The 24,237-nt window shown below is 33.8% G+C and overlaps 1 protein-coding gene across 3 annotated transcripts in view; it reads left to right on the top strand.

Moving 5' to 3' along the window:
- Positions 1–8,002, top strand: part of LOC118186993 (doublesex- and mab-3-related transcription factor 2-like) — a 178,490-nt gene extending 170,488 nt beyond the window's left edge. For 2 of the 3 annotated variants that reach the window (XM_035357169.2, XM_085807008.1), the window contains exon 4: positions 5,653–8,002. In XM_035357169.2, coding sequence (XP_035213060.1) covers positions 5,653–6,077 — 425 coding nt within the window. In that variant the 3' untranslated portion in view covers positions 6,078–8,002. The remainder of the gene's footprint in view (positions 1–5,652) is intronic. The other variant, XM_085807007.1, reaches the window with a different exon arrangement.
- Positions 8,003–24,237: the final 16,235 nt, after the last annotated feature.

Genomic DNA, 24,237 nt, shown 5'->3' with positions numbered 1-24,237 from the left:
ATCTTTTATTGAAGAACGGATATCAAAGTTCTTCTCAGACAAAAAAAAAAAAAATGGTCCAAATGTTAAAAAAAAAAAAAAAAAAAAGTGATAATCTTTAGCCAAAAAATCTGAAAAAATTAAAGCAGAACCTTCTATTCCAAATCATTGATTTTCTGGAGGCTTTCGTATGACTCGTAAAACATTAAAGATATTCATTACGTACGAAACATTCAACATTTCAAGTCGTGAGACATACATTTTGAAGTAGCAGAACAGTATATTTGTTCATTAACGTGGTTACCTTTGTGCTCACATTTTCGCCGCATCATTCCTCTTTCGTAATGTGACCACGGTTGACGGGACGATACCAGCAGACATTGATTAAGCAGGAATCACCACATTCTTTGAAAGAAAATCTAACTAAATTCTTTTACATTGTACATTAATCTGTGTCAAGCTATTGGCCACTAAAGCCTGCGATTTTGCTGAAAAATCTGTTTCTTATCAATAATTATAATATATTGCAAGTTTTTCTCTGTTTCGAGGAGAACATAATATTTTTAAGCAAAGTAGAGTTTGATTTCTTCACCTAGCATACACGCCTTTCCCGACCAAGCATTTTCTTGCTCTATCAATACTTTTAAGAGTGTCAGCATATAGTTGAATAGCAGAATTTCAGCTTCTTCGTAGACTCTCATACAATTTGTACAACCGTTAGTGAATAAGACCTATAGACAGGGAATGGGACTATTCGCCGTCAAGACATATTTTTCCTTACACGACTGTATTATATCTTGTAATATTATATTAAGTTGATTTAAATTAATAACTCTGTTTAGTTAAATAATTTCATTTAATTTAATAAACATTTTTATATAAAATGATTTTGTGTACAGTTTTATACAAATACACCATTACACATGACATATTAATTTTAAGAAAGTCATGTGCTGACAAGATTCCAAAGTAATTCCGTTTTCCATTCACATTTTATAAAAATGTGAATTTCCTGCTTGTATGTGTGATTTCTCTGAACTAGCCGATTAAAATTTCAAGAAATTTTGGCGAATTGTGTAAATATTGTACCCGCATAATTTTAAAATCGATAGTATAACTTCTGATGTAACAGAAGTTTAGTCCCAGTTCTCTTTGATACTGACATAATTTTCCAACTAACTGTATGTTTTTCTTTATATCTCATACTTGTAAATAACTATATATATTACAAGCAACCTTTATTAAGTATACAAAAGGTAAACAGAATTATTAATCTAAATGAAGTTAATACGAATGTAATACAGTCATATAAAGAAAAATAAGTCTTGACGGCGAAACATCCCGACGGCGAAACGGCTACGGTGAAATCGCGAAGGCAAAAAGTCTTAGACCCCTATAGACACTGGTAGTTCGACTCGAATTGAACTCCCGAGTAATGGGCTGGCTGAATGCGGCTTTCGAGATTCTTTTCACGTCGGACTTGAATAGAATAAACGTCTCTTAGAAATCCTCCATGAAGGTATGTCTGCACTTTGACAGGAACTCCAAACATGCTTTGTCATGATCAGTTAACTATCCATGCATCCAACTGAATAAGACGCCTTAGTTCAAAAAGTTTAATTCGTTTCATTTTTCGACTTAGTCAGGAGATTAGTATCATCGGAACGGAATTTGATAAGCCAGCAGCATATACAGTTAGTCAATAAAGTCTGCGTACATCAAGAAAAGTAATATCAAATCCAAATTTTAAGGTGCGAAAAGGGTAGTTTCTTAAAGTTTTATTTTTTAAATATTTAGTTTCAATAAGGGACTTTGAAATTATTTAAGTGTAATATTTTTATATCTAATAATTTATGCACACTAATTTTTAAAAGATAAGTGGCCAGAAATCAAAGCCAATAAAGTTTGCGTACAACGCGAAGGAGGCGGGGGATTTCTTATCTAACTTTTAAACTTCAAATTTGAGAATGCAAAGAAGGTTACACTTTTAAGGTCATTGACTTCCGAAGCAAATTTCACGTTGATTGGAAGTTGCTATTTCTATTTTCTTTGACGAAAATGACAACCAATAAAGAAATTCCTTTAGTTACAAGACAACTAATTATCAAATTGAGAGATGAAGGTAAAACTCTTCGTTATATTGGTAAAACCATTGGAAAATCATTTTCTAGTGTGCAAAGAGTTATTCAAAACTATCTTGACACTGGTAGTCTTGCTGTAAAACCAAGATGTGGGAGACCGAAGAAGCTAACGCAGAGAGAAGAAAGAAAAATTCTTTTACGAATTAAACAAAATCCTAAACTTTCTGCTGCAAGAATTTCAAAAGACATTTTTTTAATTAGCAACAAGGAAATTTCTCCTGAAACTGTACGAAAAGTGCTGCGAAAAGTGTATGAAAAGTCCGATTATCATGAACGCAAACCTAGGTCTAAGCCGTACATTTCCGAGACAAATAGAAAGAAAAGAATTGCTTTTGCCAAAACATATTTAAAATCTTCGCAGGACTTCTGGAACAATGTAATTTGGTCAGATGAAAGTAAATTTACAATATTTAAAGTTAATGGCCACCCTATTGTATATAGAAAACCAGGAACAGAACTGAATCTGAGAAATTTAAATCCAACTGTCAAACATGGATTTGGCGGTGTGATGGTATGGGGGTGTATGTCGTCGAAAGGAGTTCGAAATTTTCACATTATTGATAAAGTCATGGATAAGTATGTTTATCTGGATATTCTGAAGAAAAATCTACGAGACAGTGCCCGAAATTTAAACCTTTCTAATACCTTTATTTTCCAACAAGACAACGACCCGAAACATACAGCTAAAATTGTGAAGGAATATCTCCTTTATCACACTCCAAGACAGTTGCGTACTCCTCCACAGTCACCAGACCTCAATGCAATCGAACATTTGTGGGCAAAATTGGAGAAACGAATTCGAAAACACAATATTACGTCGCGAAATAAGCTAATTAGTTAACTGTAGGAAGAATGGGCGAAATTTACGTCGGATGACACTGAAAAACTAGTTCAGTCAATGCCCAGACGTCTGCAAGCTGTTTTAAAGAATAAAGGATATCCTACAAAGTATTGAAGTAATGTAAAAAACTTATATTTTGCCTTTTTTTTTTTTTTTTTTTTTGAAAGTGTACGCAGACTTATTGGAGGGAATTTCTGAGTTTTTTTGACAAAATATATTTTTGAAAAAATGTAAAATGTATTACACTGATATTATTTACTTTTTATTTAAGCTTACAATTTTAGCTAATAGAAGAAAAAAAATGCAATGATTAAAATACATTTTTCTATGCTTTAAGTGTTTTTTTAATTTAAAATTTAGTCTACGCAGACTTTTGTGACTAACTGTATGTCCACTCCTTAATTTCTCTCTCATAAAATGCTGTATTTATTATTATAGGCAGCCTCAGATCGCGAATATTAAAAATTAAATTACTATACCCACCGTTTTATGAAATCTCAGCATCATGAAGAAATCGTGAAAATAAACAAACTTAAAACAAAGCAGGGCATGATATGCGAAAGATTAAAATTTCAGAGTGATAGTCATTACTGATGTCACACACCTTGTCCTCATGACAGTGACGGACCATACAGATTCATCTCGTTAGTTGGCACAACGTTATAGCACTCTACAACTATGGCACTGTCAGCTTCAAAAGTTTGCCAGCGTCGGCTGCGCTTTGGATTATGTGCATATATTTCTTAAAGAAAACTATCAACAACTGTGGTTACAATGGGTTCATTAACAAAGGCACTGCCTTGCTGACTGGCAAACGATACTCTTGTACGATGAATCCCGCTTCAATATGGAATACAAACATGGTCGTTAAATGCTAGAGGGGTGATCTCCAGCTTCTGGAATGCAACATCGTACTGAATGATTTCCAAGCATATAGAACTCGGGCATCATTGGGTGTGATGGATGATCTGGTCTATAAAGAAAGGAGAATTCTCTCACCAACCCCCACTAGTTCGGGGGAAGTCCTACCCTTCAATCTATGTATTCCTTCAGGTGTATTTCAACAGACCCATACACATGTTGTTAGAAATGTTTGATTTTTCTCAGTACGTCAGATACCATCTCTTCTTCTGCCCGCCCGTTTATCACACATGTCGCCTATCATCTTGGATTTTATAATCCGGCAGTTCGCTCCTGACACTCGTCCCACAGCTCATACAGACCTTTAGGCTTTGACGGATGCAAAGTTTAATGCTTATCTCTCAAGTACATATTAAAAGTCTATTTGATTCAATGCCATGACGCATAACAGCTCTTATTTCGGTACTTACGTATTAACGCAACCAGGCCAAAATTCGCATAAATCGCCAAATTTGGCGACCCTACTTACGGCAACCCTACGTGTTATACGTAGTTTTGTAAAAAGAATTTATTTGTAAAAAGAAAAAATAACACTTGGCGTGTACTACCACAGCAATGGGTTTTCAGTGGAATTTGCCGAGAAAAGAAAGAGACTTTTTTTGGTTACTGTACCTAACAGAAGCGCCGTTACCCTCATGGAAAAAATTTGCGAAAATATCAAGGAAGGAAGCATCATTTATTCGGATTGGTGGAAAGGATACAATACAAGTGAGATCGAAAATGCTGGATTTCTGCATGGAACTGTTAATCACAAATATAACTTTGTGGATCCCAACACGGGCGTTCACATACAACATGTAGAGCGCATGTGGGGCTCAGCCAAATGGCGCAACAAAAAACAGAGAGGAACAGCCCGTCATCATGTTCACTCATACCTTATCGAATTTATATGGCGCCAAGCTCAAGCTGTTAATGGTGAAGACGGTTTTCAATCAGTGCTAAAAGCAATAGCCAAAAGATTTCCGCCGAAAAAATAATTCTGCAACTTATTCAAATTCGAAACCGGAAGGGTTTAATTGCTATTTTATATTTTAAAACAAAATAATATAAAAAACTGTATTAAAAATTATCTGTAATTAATAAATGTACATTTTCTTTCTATTCATACTTTTTTACTCAAACTCACAAATCGCGCCAACCTGGTTGCGATAATACGTAAGTACCCTTATTTCAGAACACGATAGCTTCACTAAATACTGATTTTTGGCATTTAATATTTTTGTATTCCCAGAGAATTCAATCGTTTCTTAGGACATCTGTGAAATAAATTTCATAAATTTCCTTTAATTCTGATAATTCCTCCATGGTGTTGCTCTTTTCATAAACGTGAGTGTACACAAATTACATGCATTTGAATTGGTTCTGTAATTCACTTTCTCTTTAATATGTTCAGTACTGTACCAGTAAACAGATAACAACAAAAAATTCCTTGTTTTCAGTCTTCCTGCGGGACGTGGAAAATTCGCATATACTTAAAGATGCACCTCTTACCCAACGGCATGGTGCGACAGGACCATGCAATCGGCCATTTTACCTGTAACAACCTCGTGCTTGACGAAATCCTATCAATTACAACAGCTTTATAGTTTAAAGTAACGCTAGCCTGCATGGTCATCTTTATGCATTACATCCATTAATTTGCTTTATAAGATGTCAATAAACATTATCACTTGAAAGTATCTGCATAAAAATTTAAAATACATTCAATTGAATATAGATTTCAAATCATTAACATATTCTGATTTTTCATTCATTTGACTTTCTATACAGGACACGACTATCAAGGAAGAGAAAACCCTCATTCAACCATTCTTCTTGGAGGATGTGATCGACTAAGAAAAAGAAAATGTTTTGCAGACAAAGAGCTTGATGCGTTACTAACACCACCTTCCTATCATCGAAGAATATTTCCAGCCTATTTAGAACCAATAAATTTAGCAACTATGTCATACCTCCCATCTAATTTAATGAAAAAACAATCAATTGACTACTTTCTAACGAAACAGAATAATAGCAAAGGAAGTGCTGAAATCTTTTTCAGACACCTTACGCCAACATTTTTTTGTAAAGGGACTGCATTCTCCTCTCAGCTGAAAGAAGCAAGCGATAACTCTGTTGAAGCTGAGCAGAAGAGTACTTTTAGCAAAAGGAAGGCTTTATCATTTTCGGTTGAGGCTCTTATCGGAAAAAAATAGTAATGAGATACTCAAAAAGAACTCATTGCATTGTGTTCTAGCGATAACAGAAATATATATTTTATTAGGGACATTTGACTTGCTTCATTTATAATTGTGATAAAAAATTTTCTCGACCAAAAAAAAAAATGATTATACAACATTATTCTTATGACAGTGTTGGCAAATAGTTAGTTCCTTTAACGAATGCAAAAGAAATAGAAACTCTTTGGGTACAACAAGTTTTTAGCAATAAATGATTTTAAAATGGGAATAACATTTGTTGGTTAGTCTCTTCTGGAGTCATGATAAACCACTGCTTCCAATCAGAAACTGAGTCTCTTCTAGAGTTATGACACACAATTCCTTTCCATTAAGAAACTGCTTTTGACAAGCAATAAAATTGCTAACGTAAGTAAAAGCACTTATTCGAAATAAAGAATAAAAAAAAATCAAAGTAATTTGGAAATTAAAACACTACGTAATAAATGTAGAAACGATCTTGCTTTCTTTATCGACACAAAAATTTTTCATATAGCTTCATATTTTAACCAGCACAAATGCCTTCAGGATTATAATTATGATACAAGCCTTGAATGGCTGTTTTGTTGATTGTGATATACAAAAAAAAAAAAAAAAAAAAGGATAACACTTGAAGAAACAAGAACTCTTAAGAATTCAAAGAGTTCATCAGCATTTTCCTCAGTGTCCATATCCCTAGGAGCCTAAACGCTGTTTTAATACAATCAATTTTCGGTTAAATGTTTTGGAACAATAACAGTCATCACTTCCAACTTATCTAACATATTTTTAATGAGTTCAGTGAAATAAAATATATTATGCTCTTATAAGAACAATTCACGGAATACTAAACAACAGACATGGCCAACCTGCGGCTCTTTGACCCCTGTAGTACAAGTCATCTACAATCAATAGAAGTCAGTCTAAGACCACGAAATTCCTCGTGGCAAGGAGCGCTAGAATCCGCATGCTGTCGGCAACAGCCTTGAGCACCATTCAGGTGAGAGTGCGATTTAGCTCAGTTCCGCCACGGCCAACTGGATATAACATGGCCTGGTTAGCTACATGGACCTTTCTTATAAGGTCCATGGTTAGCTACGAGTGACGTCACGGAAGGCATCTGAATCTTCCGCGACTTTGCTTCGGCTTTGAAATATGCGCGTTTCGTTAAATGTTTAGATTCTTTTGCTTTAAATAATGCATAGTAATTAAATTTTCAGAGATTTACGGATAAACGCATATAAAAGGTCGTTTATACATTTATAGTTAAGATTGATAGCTTTAGAGGTATTATTTAAAAAAATATTCATGAAATTTTCTAGCCAATGTGTTACGATATTTTGTACAATTATTTTTATACTGCATAGTAATGACATTTTAAGATTTGCTGAAAAACAAAGTTTTAAAATAAATAAAGATTGCTATTTATTAACATAAATTAATCTTTACAGTTTGATTGTTCTTACTTCCACTAAATACTAAAATAAAATTCTTTAATAAATACTCTGAAAAAATATATTTACAAAATTTACTGTTGATTTCACTGATCTCAAATTTTGCAGGTTTATTTTCGCAGATGTGAAGGAAAATAAACCCTATTCAACAAATTAAAAGACATAAAAACGATTTTTTATTACCTTATCTCAATATAATTAATTATTTATTAATAATTACTGCTGTTTTTAATTTTAAGAATAACTTGAATGAACGATCAGTAATATATCCAATGATTTACTGCAGAGCTTGCAAAAAGTATGCACATGTATTTATTCCTTTCAGTAATTATCTAACAAAAAGAAATGGAGATAAAAAGTTGCAGAAAAATTCAAATTTCCTTAAATTCTCTTGTGATTTGCCAACATAAATTAAATAAAGCGTAATTTTGTGTTGCATTACAGCAAGCGAATTATTACTAATGTAATGATATCTTTATAATCTGATAATAAAGAAGAAATCATAACAGACTGAACAGATGATGCTTCAATACTTTCAAGATTCTTAGGAAAGTCGATTATTTTTTTTTTTTTTTTTACCTTTCTATGTTACCTTTTTTCACTCGAACCTCATCAGTATATAAATTCACGAATTGCTAATGCCCCAGTAAATTTTTAACTTTACCTTTTACATACTTGTAATTAGGTTCATTGTTCGTAGATACATCAAGTTTAACAGGCCTAAACAGGATTGTTCAGAAATGGTCAATGTATCAAAAGCAGATTAGTTGACTGTCATAGAGGCAACTATAACAAACAGCTTACTTTAATGTATAACGATTTGATTTGACTTGATTTAGTTTATTATAGCAAAACACACTAGGGTATTTGCCTGAGGTATGCCTTCATGGAAGACTATCTAAGGCAAGCTGGCTCATATGCACGTTATACAGGGTGAAAATCACGAAAATGCCCTTGCAGCCAGCTCCTTCGCCCGGATTCGAACCCAGGTCGGAACTACCAGTGTTCAGCGATTTTACCGCTCTGTGGCTGGTGGGTGTTGGTGTTGGTGTTGGTGTATTTAATTACGGCAAAGCACACTAGGGCTATCTGCCTCTGTGGCTGGTGGGATAATGTATAACGAATAAGCAAAGACTAGTACCTTCTAGCCATTTTACTTTTATTACACATCTTAATTTGTTCCAAAAATAAAATGTTTTATTCTTCAAGTAAGATTCTCAAATAATTTTTATTCAACGTATGCTTCCTAGTTATATAGTGGTAAGTAATAGTTCGATTTTAATGTTTTTAATTACTATGCTTTTGACATAAATGTTTTTAAATTCAGTCCATAAAGTAAGTTTAGTATTTCCATTTAATATATTTTTACATACTCCCATTTCAACAGCTTCTTGTCCAAGAAGACACTGCAGTATTCATATGAAGTGATAGTTAGATACATTTCCCAACTTTAGGCTGTAGATTAAAACTGAGCAATAAAATATAATTTCCATCAGCAGATTTTATGTCATATTAAATCTCAATCATCTGAAATGTTTAGCTTATTCCATAATGAAGAAGAAAAATCCTCAAAAGATGCAATTTTGTCCTTTTTCAAAAATTGCTTAAAAATATGTTTATCCGTATTGGCTTTTTTTTCCCTCCGTGCTCATCCTCGGAGATGTCGGATTTTCAGGTAAGTATTTTGGACAATAAAAAAAAATGCATGCATAAGCATCGTTTATAATTTAGGGTGTACTTAACAAAGTTAAACAACAATGCCTTCACTTTTGCTAAATAATCGTACCGAATGATATCATACCTAAACCGACCTATAACCTACTTAACTCAAATTTAGTAATAAAAAATACATGAATAATGAACAAACACAGTGCAACGTTAAGTAACAGCACACAAACTAACATAGGAATTCTTCGCTTACAGTGTCCACAGAGAAGCACGAAGGGGGAAAGTTCAGACACCTTTCGTGACGTCAAATCACGTAACTTTGAAGCTGACCAGGCCATCTATTCACGAAGGTCACGGTTCCGCCCCCAGTTTTGATGGAGAGCACCCCGGGGAGACGGGTCCGAGGGTCTCCCACTCCTCTCCCCTTCCACCAAACCCATGGAGGTAGGAAGTAAGATGGAGTAGCCCTAAACAGGTTTCTCCCGTACCCTGCTCTGAAGTACCGGCGATCCCTACGTGGTGACCAAAACATTGGGTCATTTACATTAAGTTCAATGGGTTTTGACGCGATCGGATGTAAATATTTTGTAATTACGTCATAAATATACATATAAATGTATATACTTTCTTTTTCTACAACACTTCAGAGTCCTAAGTATATGAAAACAACATATTTTTAAACATTTCATTCTGAATGGAATTAAATGCTATACTTTTCGCAGAACAGTTTTCTCAGAAGGTTTAATTTGAATGAATTATTTTCACAAGTTTTCGTTAATTACATTAGAAAAAAAATTTCAGGTAATTCGATTTTATTCGGTTAAGGTACAAAAATTAATATCAAAGTTTATTGTATTATTAATATTAAAATTATGCATTATTTCTTTTCTATTTATAGAGCTTCTTCCTAAAATACTTTCTTAAATATGACATGATTTTTTGGCTTCTGAGGCATCTTTTAAATCAAAAAATATAAGTCAATTTATAATTAATGCTCTATTCGGTTCATTTTAAATTAGAGAATTATTAGAAATTAGCGAAATACTTTAAATAGTACTTAACTTTCTCTGAACATTTCTGAAAGGGAATAAAATAAGGATTTTTTTAAAGTATTATTTAAAACTTGTAACTGAGTTATAAAATGTAAGGGGAATAATTCTTTTAATTATACTTATCAGATTCTTTTTTACCATTAATTTCAACAATACATATTCCAAAACTCTTTATTACTTTCTTAAGTGCGCATCTCATAGCATTTGCTTTACAATGCCTTTTAACAGATTGCTTTCCAGTACGAACAATTCTTGTTTAAATAGTTTTATAACGTATTTATCAACAGGATTTCAATTTATGTTTACAATTCAACATTATGGTTATTATATGTTTAGATAACATTTATAATCATTATAAATTAGATACATTTAATAATTATATTTCTTCACAGTTGTTTATAAATAAATAAATTCTTCATTTCAAATACATTTATAAATAACTGAATGAATATTTATGTATTTTGCTAAAGGCAGATACATGCTTTTTGCAAGCACATGCATAAATACCCACACATATATCATATTTCTTATTTCCGGCATGTGCAAATCTTTAATTTCTGTGCATTCACTATATTTTATTTTTAATTAACCCAAATAAGTAAAACGTGTAAGCCCAAAGGGATTATTTTTCAGATATATAAAATTAAAATGATGAGTTTAAAATGAGCAACAGTAAAGTCTCTCCTCTAAAAAATTTTAAAAGGTACATGTTACAATAATATATGGATGTAAAAAAAAAAAATTATTTTATTTAAAACATTTTGGCGTTTGGAACATAAAATAAAAGTAGCGAATACTCTATCAAGGGTATCGAAAGATGTATACAATTTTAAAGGGACCGTAAGGTACTTTTCATTCTTTAAGCATAACATTTTTGTTAAAATTTATATTATTGCTTAGAATTTTATAAAACAAATTCATAATCAAAATCGCTGTTGTTAGTTATCGAAAAATGACCAAGATGTGATTTTTGCGTAAATGTCGCTAAACTATACAAATTGCTATTATCCATCATACTAGGAATGTTTCTTTTATGCGGAAGTGTCCCGTTTTCCGATTTGTATGGGACTGCCGTGTGTCGAAATACTATCAGAACACTGTCAAGCGAGCTTCTGAATGTAAACAAAGAACACCCCATCTGGTGGCCGAAGCTTCGAAGCAGTGCTTCACTTCTAGTGCCGGATGGCCACTCCTTCCTTTCTTACCTCTATGCACCATGACTTTAGGCTCGTTGGATATTTAGAGTGCCGCTATGCCGCACCGATACTATACATTTACAAACATCCATGCCTTCTCCGGGATTCGTACCCATGCCCTTCGGCACGGCAGTCAGCCATGCTAACCACTATACCGGTAGGGCGCCGAAGTGGTATTTTTGAAATACAGTTACAATTTGAAATAGAAATCGTGCAATGAAATCCTTCTTCATCGATTAATAATTTAATTTCATTGATTAATTTAAGGATGTAAGAATTCAACCGCTTTCATCATGCAGTAATGCCATCGACTTTATACAAAAGATAAATGCGAAGGTCATTTAAAAAATAATGTACTGTATTTTTCCCCCTAAGTTTGATTTTATTAAGTTTTTAAGGTCATTTAAAAAATAATGTACTGTATTTTTCCCCCTAAGTTTGATTTTATTTCAAGCAGTTTCCTCTTTCAGTTGTTCTATATATCAAATCCCACTACTTCTAAATAACAGCGATTAAGCGTTTCACAAACCTGACAATTACTTTGGCCCCTTTATTCAGTCTTCGAATAGCTTGGGTAATCGCTGAAACAACCTCCTTCAGAGAAGACGACAATCTTTCAATTTAGAGACGTATTTGAGGTCCGGTGGACTAGTGAGTAAACTTTACGATAGATGAAATAAAATGAAGAGGATTTCATTTCGTCAGATTATTCAAGACAGAAATCCTTCACCTTTTATCATCAAACCTTCGTTTCAATAAAAACTCGTCAAGCAGTAGGGAATGTACTGGGCTCAAGCTTTTTTACCTGAAAAGCTTTTCTCAAAAGGCAAATAGCGATGGGTGTACTGATGCGGGTGGCATCGTTGTAACTCAAAGTTTTTCCTTTCCAGCACAATAAAAGTATCACTCTTCCTATTTATCTTGACAAGTTTCAGTTTCCTGGCCATCTGCACCCCGTACGTTTGATTTGTTTGCTCTTCATGAAAGTGGATAGCCCAACGGAAGACTGATGTACTATGTTTATTTCCCGATTACTAGAAAGTCTGCATAATGCACTATAAAATTTATTTAAGTTTTACCTCTTAAACATTTAGCTTTAAAATGCGGTATTTGATTTTTCTATAGTCATATTACTCAGATATCTACACTCACCATTTCAAACACTCATCACTTCAAAATGCCGTACTCTGGAGACTTCAGCTGATTGCCCGTTTATATATATATATATATATATATATATATACTTATTTCAGGTTTCGCCTAAGGGCCCAAAATTTCTAACTAGACGACTGGCTACGTCATACCTTATGAGAAAGTTTATACTAATTCCTAGTAATTCTAAGAGGCCCACCAGCGGCCGACCGGTAAAGTCGCTGAACACTGGTAGTTCGGTCCGAGGTTCGAATTCCGCGAACGGGCTGGCTGCATGGGTGTTTTCGTGGTTTTCCCCATGTGTAACGTGTATACGAGCCTGTTTCCCTTAGAAAGTCCTCCACGAAGGCATCCCTCCCCTTAGGCAGATAGCCCTAGTGTGCTTTGCCATAATTAAATCAAATACACACCTAGTAATTCTAAACACGGCAGTACAAATTGTATGCATTTATAAATTGCAGCTGAAGGTTTTAAGTGTATATATATATATATATATATATATATATATATATATATATATGTAACAAAACTTTAAAATAGGAAAAAGATTATACTATTCGGGATTTTTTTTTTAATTTAAAAAGAATTTAAATTTAAACTGATTTCAATTGAAAACCCTAAAAAACTATTACATTTAAAACGAAACTAATATATATATGTGTGTGTGTGTGTGTGTGTGTAAGAATAAATACAAAGTCAAAAGCAGTTCAAAACCTAATCCAACTGCGCACTGAAAGCAAATTGCTTAATATTAACGTATTATTATTTTTATTTTTTATAATTAATAATACGTTTAAAATTCATCCCATATCCAATTCGAAATAAATACACGCAGAAGCCAAAAATGCAAAAATTCAGAAGCAAATTGCAAGAGAAAAGGGGCAAAGTATGGCAAAACCAAAAGTAGAATTATCATTACTAGATTTTTAAGCTTTTTTGCTTGTTTGTGATTTTGCTGCTATCGAAAAAATTTTAAAGTTTTAACCCGACTGTAATGATTTAAAATTTACATATATTTTATTGTTTCACTTATTGGATTGCCTTTTTTTGAGGGGGGGGCTCGGTCTGCTCAAAATAATAATATTTTTTAAAAATTTATTTCTGCTTTTGATGCAATAATTCTGCAATTATTTTACACTGCTTACTTCGGCCAGAAGGGCAAGGACTGATAAAGGACACAAATTACTTTAATCTTCTTTTTAGATTATTTTAAATTTTAAACTTTAATTTACGTTTTCGTTGGTTCAAAAATAGGCTGATTTATTTCCTTATTTCGTTGCACCAAACCCCAATGACGATGCAGTGAAGGATGTAAATTTCCTTTTTGGTTTTGACCCCTTTTTCTTGCAGCTTGACAGTGTGCTTTTGGTATTTTGGTTCCTTATGTTTATTCCGAATTGAATACGGAATGACTTTTAAATGTATTATATATTTTATTTTATTTTGCATTACACATATATGTGTACGTGTGTGTGTATATATTATACTTTTATATTAGCACAGATAATTATGAATTAAAAATCCATTTTAGTCAAATAATTTAATTTTAACTAACTAGAAAATAGAAGAAAATACCAATCAAATTAAGTATACAATAATAAATGGATTTATGGAATACATAATCAGAGAGGTCGTTTATGTGCTTTTAAGGCAAAAGAATCTATTTTCTTTCTCAGGTCCATTTTACTTGTCTCTAAATGCTCGATGGCAAGAAGCGAAAGGTAGTTTAATCCTGTTTGTTCAGTCGTATTTATTCTGCATACGAGCCAGTTTCCCTTAGGAAGTCCTCCACGAAAGCATCCCTTCCCTTAGGCAGATAGCCCTCGAGTCTTTGCCGTAATTAAATAACCTAACCTATTGTTCTCGTGACTTATCTCACTTGTCTGACAATATCATCAGATCAAGACCTAAACAGGTGACACTACAATTTTGCTCAGTTCTGCCCCCAATTTTGAAGGAGAGCTACCCGGTGGAACGCGTCCGAGTATCTCCCACCCCTCTTCACCTTCCACCACCCTCTCGAGAGGACTTTCGGCTCGCCGCATACTTTGAATACCTCCATGCCGCACAAAGGTACACTATACATTTACAAACGTCCACGCCTTCTCCGAGATTCGAACCCATGCCCTTCAGCACGGCAATCAGCGCCGCAAAAAACTATCCAGGTTTAGCGGCGTAGTTTTCTGTAATATTTTCTAAACTTAATTTATTTTATTTAATGCCTTGTGGTAAATATACAAATACCAGTAAATTCAAAATTGTCAGTTTTCTTTTTTATAGCTAAGCTTCTTCCCCGTTCCTCTTTCTTATTGCTTTTAAGGTGGATTTCAGTTAAAACTTACAGAATGTCACCATGACGTAATTTTACTGCATATAGCGAAGTTATTATTTTTTAATTTACTTCATTCAGCCTGACTAACGAGTCGGCTTTAGTTTTTCTAAAGATATTTCTGATTCGGCTGCAAAATTTATTAACAAATCCTATGGGTTTATATTTTCCCATAAAATATATATTTTGTAATCTATCAAAAAATTATGTTGTAGGATCTAATTCTTTTCGCTATCATAAAATGTAACTAGATCTACCTAAATGTTATTCCTTGCAAATTCTCGCATAGGCTTGAAGATGAACACAAATAGGGAAAGGGTGTAAAATATCCCTTTAATGAAATACAATATAATTTACAGACGGCACGGTTAAATTATTTAATTATGGCAAAGCCTCGAGGGCTATCTGCCTAAGGGGAGGGATGCCTTCGGGGAGGACTTTCTAAGGTGTGGTGTATTTAATTATGGCAAAGCACACTAGGGCCTTCGTGGAGGACCTTTCTAAGGAAATCCGGGTATTCTAAGGTATACGCTTTACACATGGGGAAAACCACGAAAACATACCCGTTTGCGGGATTCGAACCTCAGACCGAAATACCAGTGTTCAGAGACTTTACCGCTCGGCCCCTGGTGGGCACAGACTTAAGTACTTACGAACATCGAACACTTGTGGTGAGTATTTAAAAGATGCGTAATACTAAATTTAAATTTGGGAGTAGTACGAGACTACACAATTCAATTTAATCTAGCAGGTTGACTCAGAACCTGCACCGGCAAGAATACGTAGCCGATATTTATAGTTAAAAGCTGGAAGAAATAGTTACATGCGCTTGCAGTAGCGAAATCACGCTCTGACTAAACTTTTTGTTACTTAAGCTTAAATACTCTCTCTTTCATCCTAACTTACATCCTGGCAAGGAAACGTGAGAGAAATCGGGAAGGGAAGGAAAGGATAACAAATTTAAATAACTATTAGAAAAATAATAATAATAATAATAATAATAATAATATACCCCACAATGTAATTTCTTTACAACCATGCAAAATTTTATGTGAAATCTTGAAAAAAATAACAGTTTATCTTAAATATGTAATGTTACTACTATTTTGTATAATCAGTTACTTTATGATTTAGATCTTTACTGTCACTTTCGTTTCCTTACCAGAATGAAAATTTAGTTCGAGAGTATTTAAATCGAGGTTTTTGGATTTACGACAGAGCGAGTTTTTGCCTCTCGAAACCACATTACTAGGTTTCGTTAGCTTTGAGAAGTTTGTAATTCTTTGATTTTGCGTCACTGTTGCCGATATTTAAATTGTTAAAGGCAGTGAAAATTTTTGAGCCAACTTCGCGTTAAATTCAATGTGCAGTCTTTAACTACTAGGCTTAGTTTTAAATTTGAATTTACTATTGCTTTAAGTTTCCTCGCACAAGTGGTGCTGTTTTGTAAGCACAAGATGTGCATTTTATGTTCGAGTTCTGATTTAATAAAAAGTTTGTCTTCAAACCTTTTCAAGACTCAGTTGTTACTTCTGGTCAAGCGGTAATTCGCTCCAAGTCTGTCAGAAGTTTGATGCTGATTTATGCTACCAAAGAAAACCAAACTCTATAAATACTTTTACTTTCTCATACAGAGAGTACATACGACCCATCCACAAAAACAACCCTTCCCGTTGGCATAGATCCGTCGTGTGCTTTGCCATATTCATACAAATCCTTCGGGAATAGAAATTTCTCCGTAGTGCGTCCTGTCACGTTTCATTTACTTCATTATTCGTTTTGCGTACGAGTTAAAAATAAAGCAAAATCATTAAATTTATTTTTCATATTAATGCTTTATTTTCCTCTCAGATAAAAATTTTTTAACGTTACTGTATTTGTCAAGGTCATTAAGATTCCCTTTTTCGATTTCATTATACTTCCGCTAAAATCATTCAAGATTAAGCGGGGAGGAAGAAAGAAAAAGAAAATGCTTGGATATATTTTGTCTTAAAAAAGCAAAAAAAAAAAAAAAAAAAAAAAAATGTTTATTTGCAGCTTACGATAGCTTCACGTTTGTACATCATAGGAAAACACTTTCTGAATATATTTAGGAAGAGAAATAAAAGTTCTTATTTATTTTTCGATGTAACTACATTAATTACATACCAATGCAAAATTCTTATTAATTTACTTCAAACATTTCTTTTTATGAAAATTTGTTTTATTTCTTTTAAAACGATATAAATGAGGAATTGTGACTCGTAGAAAATCTATTTGCGGCTCTCGAAATTTTCTGAATCCTAATTAATATGCGACTCCTACTGTCTTAAGGTTCGGCCACTCCTTGAATATCAGCCAACCATAATGAAATCTCCACGATTCTACGGGAAGTTACATTTTAAAGCACTAAATGTGAGAAAGGTAGCCCAAAGGAAAACTTTTTGAACAACAGAAATTTAGAATAAAACATTACTACACTATCGTTTGACTGCCACAGCCACGACCATTGAAAACAAACACACGTGCCATTCGAAACAATTTATTCATGAAATAGGGAGGATGGACATGAATTATGTAGGGATATTTTCCATTCTTATTTTTTTCGTCTATATTCCCAGCGTTCAAACAGCACAAATTAAGGCAAAAATTACTTTTAAGTTATTTAAGCTGAAATATTGATCGTTTGTAATTATTTCATTATATTGTGTTTAATTTTGTGCACCAATTTATTTATTTATTTATTGGTACATATACGAATGTTTTCAAAACTTAATTTTGCTATATATACATAATTTAATGATAAATTGTAATAAATAATTTTTATTGTGTATCAATTTTTATTATAATTACTTCGTTATATTTTATTGTACAATTTTCATTATATTATTAGTACAATGAATTCCAATATTATTAATAACTGGTTATAATGATTTTACGATAGTAAATAATTATTATATCATAATTAATAATTATATATATATTCTTTATCTTTGAGCTTAAATATCTGGACATTATTACACACTGAAAAAAGAAATTTCATAATAATTAGTTATAATAATTATACACTAATAAATGTTTGTTAGTTATTTACTTAATTATATTCATTATGCTATAATAAATAATCATTACTTTTTTTTATTTTTGTGCTAATATCTAAATGCACTACTTTTCATATTCGGGGGGGGGGCACGAAATTTATTTTCAAGAAAGAAAAGGAAAACATTCTTGTAATACTGACAAATGTCACCTAACAATATGGGCGATTAAAATACTGGCAAAGGTCACGTTAAATCAACTACGATCTGGACATTCCACGTTTCAAATAAGGTGAAAACTTCTTTACCATTTTTTTTCCTAAACTAAAAAAAAAAAGGGCACTTCTGCTAAAAAATACTGTTCTATAATTTTTAGGGAGCTTATTTCTTAAAATAAGCGATGGAATGTGCACTATTCATGTAAAACTAATGAATTATGAAAAAAATCAGCATGAATGGTTTCCAGATTTCAAATCACTATGAATCCTAATTTCTGCTCATATGAACCTAAAGGTGCAAAAAGCATATGATGACAGGATCCCCCCCCCGAGGACTTCCCCTTTTTCAGTAGTTCCCTTTTCCGGAGAAAAGAGGACCCTCATGTGACACCTCGCCCCCCTAGCATGTAATTTACACCCCATTTGGCCAATTCTAAGCATTTTGGCAGAATTTCAACCAAGGTTGCGTTTGGGACGTGACGAACTTAGCAAAAGAAGCAAGCAACCGAAGAAGTTACTTAGCAAAACAAATGAGCAACTGGCACACTTCACTAAAGTAAACTGAAAATATTTTCATACTTCATTTCCATAATAATTAATCATGCAAAATAATTCTCAATAATACTTTTGAATGCATTAATTTTTTTTAACTATTTTTCAAATCATACGTACAAACAACTAAGTTTGGGGGTATGATGTTAATATTGTATGTACACAGCTATACACGTTTATAGTCCCCCCCCCCCTATTCAGTAGGTATTTCTTTAATTCATAGATGTTGCGGCAAAGCCAGCGAACTATTAAAAATAACATTACCCTTTTTGTGAATGGCATCACTTACGTTTTTTGTATTTATAAATGTCTTTTTGCTTGTTCTATACTTCATGTTTATGTTAGGAAATAAATAAGTATAAAATACTATCTCCTAATATCTGGTGCCGAAACCCGGGATCGAACCAGGGACCTTTGGATTCTTCGCTTTATTCACAACTGTAGGAAACAAAAAAAGTTAGCGAATGAGTTACATGCCACAGAACTGAATCAAGCTCGTATTTATTGGATACAGACCGTTCAGAAAGAATCCTTTCCTTCAGAATATGAAGCTCTGTTGACAGGAAAATCACTTCCTAAGAAATCAAGGATAAAACAATTTAACCCTTTCTTCAAGAACAATATTATACTTCTTGGTGGTCGACTACAATTTTCTGATTTATCTCATGCTGAAAAAATCCCATATTATTGGAAGGTTCTCATCCTTTTACAAGCCTACTGATACGCCAAACACATTTACGAATGCATCATCTCGGTGTTCGGATTGTACTTTCTCAGCTTCGTTCAGAATATTGGATTTTAAGAGCAAGACAAGCCATTAAAAAAGTGATAAAGACTTGCCTTCCATGTAAAGTACTGAAACAAAAGAGAAGTGAACAGATAAAAGCTCCACTACCAGCTGAGCGAATTCAAAAGTCATCTCCTTTCGAAACTACCGGAATTCATTTTCCTCGACCACTCTACGTAAAAAATAATAACTCCGTTACAAAAGCCTACATTGTCATCTTCACATGTGCTACAACTCGAGCTATCCACTTAGAATTAGTTTCCGATCTGCGTACTGACGTCTTCCTACTTGCATTACAACATTTTGTCTCTAGACGTTCACTTCCTCATACAGTGTACACTGATAATGCCACAACTTTCTGCGCTGCGGACAAAGAGCTGAAGTTATTGTGGGATACTATATCCTCTGCCAAGGCACAACAGTTTTATGCCCACCACAACATCAAATGGAAATTCATCGCCCCCCGAGCGGCTTGGTGGGAAAGAATGACTGGCTCAATTAAGCGATGCCTTCGGAAAACATTAGGTAAGGCTCTTTTGGATGACGCTGGTTTGATCACTGTATTATGTGATATTGAAGCCGCTCTTAACAGTAGACCGATTGTCCACGAATATGGAATAAAAGATGACTCTGAGGAAGCTTTAACACCCTCGCACTTCCTCATAGGAAAGAAATTAACCGCTATTACTTCCAGCCCCACAAATCCTGAAACAAATTTAAATATGTGGAAAAATCGTCAACATTTGATGGACTCCTTTTGGAAAAGATGGCAAAAGGAATATTTGATGGACTTGCGTACATTTCATCAAGTGCGGAATCCATCTGAAACAAATAAAATACGGAAAGGGGACATTGTCCTACTACAAGAAGATGTTAGACCTTGCCACACCTGGAAGAAAGCCCGTGTTGAGGAGTTAATCCTTGGCCGCGACAAAAGAGTCCGTACGTAAAGAGTTCTGTGCACCAATGGACATACCGTTACCCGACCTGTGCAGCTTTTCATCCCCCTGGAGGTTGACCAGGGTGGGGAGGATGTTGCGGCAAAGCCAGCGAACTATTAAAAATAACATTACCCTTTTTGTGAATGGCATCACTTACGTTTTTTGTATTTATAAATGTCTTTTTGCTTGTTCTATACTTCATGTTTATGTTAGGAAATAAATAAGTATAAAATACTATCTCCTAATAATAGCTTATCTCTTCCAGTAATGAAAAGGTCTTTTAAATTCAGCTTTTTGAAGGCAGCTGGCAAATGCAGTGCTTTGTTACATGTTACAGTGAAGTGCTGACAGGTTTCATTGATGAAGAAAGCATAAGCATCGCTTTACGCAAGTTTTATAAGCAGTTCGAAGCATTTTTTATTTTGGTGTTATCAGTTTCTGCAAAAGCCTTCTGCACCACTTCCTTATACTAAAACATATTTAGCCACCTGACCGGTATAGCGGTTAGCATCGCTGACTGCCATGCCCAAGGGCCCAGGTTCGAATCCCGGAGAAGACATGAATGTTTATAAATGTATAGTGTCGGTGCGGCATGGTGGCACTCTAAATATACGACAAGCTGAAAGTCCTCTTGTGGTTTGGTGGCAGGGAGGAGGGGTGCAAGACTCTCAGACCAGTCCTCCAGCGGGTGCTCTCCATCAAAAATGGGGGCGGAACTGAGCTAAATCGCACTGTCATCTGTGTGGTGTTCAAGGCTGTTGCCAATGACAGGTGTAATCTTGCACTCCTTGCCACGAGGAATTTCGTGGGCTTGGGCTGATGTTACTGTCAGACAGGTGAGCATAAGCAACAACACCAAACATCTTTAAAGCTATCAAAAATACCCAAATATAATGGCTTACCATAAATAAATTTTATTTAAAAAGTAATGCTGCTCAAAAGTTTGAAACTGATAAAATAGTAATAATTTTTTTATAAATTAGGCCTTAGCAATGTATAGTTAATGTAAGTACTGCAGTTTACAATATTATACCAACCTGGTAGCTTATAAATCTAAGACATATTTTTAAACTGTCCTTCCTTCTCAGTATTAGCATAAAAGGTTGGGTTATTTGATTATGCCAAAGCATTATTGTTGTGATTCAACACATATTCTAAAAATTAATCTTCATAACTTACCTCAACTTATGTTTTAAACATTAGTTACAGCTTGTTATTCCTCTGAGGCGTCTTCTACAATAAATTAACATTTTCAAGAATGGGTTTTGATTAGTCTTAACCACTTGCGCTACGACTAAACGGTTGCAGTGCCATACGCTACAATATAACAAGCGGTAAAGTGTCTCATTTACACGGCTCCTCACCTGCGAGTGTAACTCGAGTGCTGTAACTCGAGAAATAAACAATCTCGTTGTTAGGCGACGTGTGCACCACGTTATTTTCTTTTTCGCGATAAATGCCTATCGATGTGGTGTTCACATCACTCGCGGTTTGAGACAAAAGCATCTCGACGTGCTTGGCACGTCTTTTTTGCGCAAGTGGTTAAAAGATTAACTCCCTGCAATGACTATAATATGCATGGCCTCTATCATATATATCAACTTGCTTGTCTCCTTCAAAGTGCTTGCATTTTCACAAAATTCTATTCTTTTCATCATTTTCTGAACATCTCGTTCTGTAATGACATTTGAAAGCATTTATCATACACTGGCCTAAAGGCTGAATGTCTGGAGCTATATCTGCAGAAAGAGACATGTCTCTTTCTGCTGCGAAAATGGTCACTATAGATGAAGTAGAAAAATTTTGATTGGCATTAAGTAGTATGCTCTGGCACTGAAGAATCAATCTTTTCCAAATCGAGTTTTATAAGCTGCAAAAATGCATTAAATAAAAGGCAGTTTTTCTATTGATTACTATGTATTTGTTTTGGTTCCTGGAAATTTCAATGCAATAAGCAGATGAGTTGGTTAACCAGCGAGTTTAATAAACAGCGGGTATTGTATATATAATAGATTGGGGAGGTTTACTGCATAGACAGAATGAGGAAACCTGCAGACAAATGCAGCCGTAGATACCACATAATTTATTACCAGACAACTAATTCTTGAGACACATATTCTGACTCGTACATCATCATGGGCACATTATACACCCCACAATTTTGGAAGATTAGCATATCTTCAGACAATGAATCTTAAGTGATGCAGGTAGCAATATGTTGGGTTTGAAGGAAGGAAACAGAAAAGCGCATGATACATTCAAAAGAAATGTGGGAGAGAGAAAAAAATATAACTTTAATAGAAATCTTATTCAGTGATTGGATTAGAGATGTCTGCATTGTAGCATTACATAAAATCTTATGACAGAGATTAATTTTGAAATGACACAGTTTAGATAGATATGTTATAAATAGTTTCAACTTTTAGGACAGAAAATAGAAGTACACAAATTAAAGAATAAAAGGGACTACTGCCAATAAAAATTAGAAGTTTCCTTTACATGTTTTTATCTTACATACTTACTGTTATATCTTATGGTTATAATTTTGAGTGAGACGATGAATCGGAAGATTGCAGCACAGATTTAGAACATAGCCATCAAACGATGAGATGCATATCTGCGCACATCAAATTTGTTGTCAATCATTCTGAAAGTTAAATATAATCAAATGCGCTTATTATAGATTTAACCAATGTTTAAAAGGTAAAAGTGCTTCTATCTCCTTGTTATTGCTAACAAGCAGACATTACTTTGCCATCAAGTAACTAACATTACTTTGGCTCTTCCATCGAGTAAATTAAATACAGATTGAAAAATGCTTCAAGTGTGATTACAAGAAAATTATTCATTAAAATTTCTTTTAACTTTAAAAAATATTTATAACCTGACTGCGACTTTTTAATCTGATGAAACTAAATCCCAATTATGACAATTTACTCCTGAATTTGACTTTCTCTCAATATGTTTCCTTTCCTATCATTTTTTACACTTAGCTTATTGCTAGCAAATGTGCCAAAAAGAAGCATTACAGGGTTAGCAAAGGAAGAGTTTTTTTTAATACATATGTTATGATTTAGTTGTAGATAAAAGAAGGCACCAACTAACTTCATAGTCATGGCCCGAGTGGTGATAGATTCTGCATACATGCAGATTAAATCATGACTAGATGGAATTTTGGAAAAACAAGTATATGTGGTTTTCCAAAATCTTACACAGAATCAAACAAAATAGCATTTGCCTTTTACAGCATCTATTTCATCATCTTTTAAGAAGAAATTTATTAGACTTTACAATGCCAAGTTCTTTATGCTTTTGGGGAAAAACATACTGTTTACAGTCATTGCTGTTCGCCATGCACAGCTGAGAAGACTTTGTTGCATACACTGCAATGTGTGTGATTCACAGAAATTTCAGATGTTTAATCCATGGAAATTCTGAAGAATATGAATCTTTAAATTTCTGCTTTGATAATTTTAGCTTCTTCGTTTGAAGCAGCATAATTAACAAAAAACTTATAGCTGAATCACAGCTCGCAAGACACACATGCTACGCTCTCACTGTAATCTAAACAATGGAGCTGAGGCAGGCTAAACAAGTCCTATACAGTAGCAACGAACCTGGGAGTGCAGAGAACTACAGACAAGTAATTAATGGTTGGAGTTACTTATCTATGACTGGCTACTCTTCAAACCCAGCAATACACTCAACACATGATATATGATGACACGAGTATTCACCCAACCATCAGATGAATTACTTGATTCCATTCTGCGTACTAGTTTTCCTACAGTTTC

Source organism: Stegodyphus dumicola, chromosome X1 (assembly GCF_044657685.1).
Source record: "Stegodyphus dumicola isolate Sdum_Otavi_A_Nest chromosome X1, ASM4465768v1".
NCBI classification, from domain to species: domain Eukaryota; kingdom Metazoa; phylum Arthropoda; class Arachnida; order Araneae; family Eresidae; genus Stegodyphus; species Stegodyphus dumicola.
Note: the sequence above shows the minus strand (reverse complement) of the source record. Positions and strands in the feature narration are given on the sequence as shown.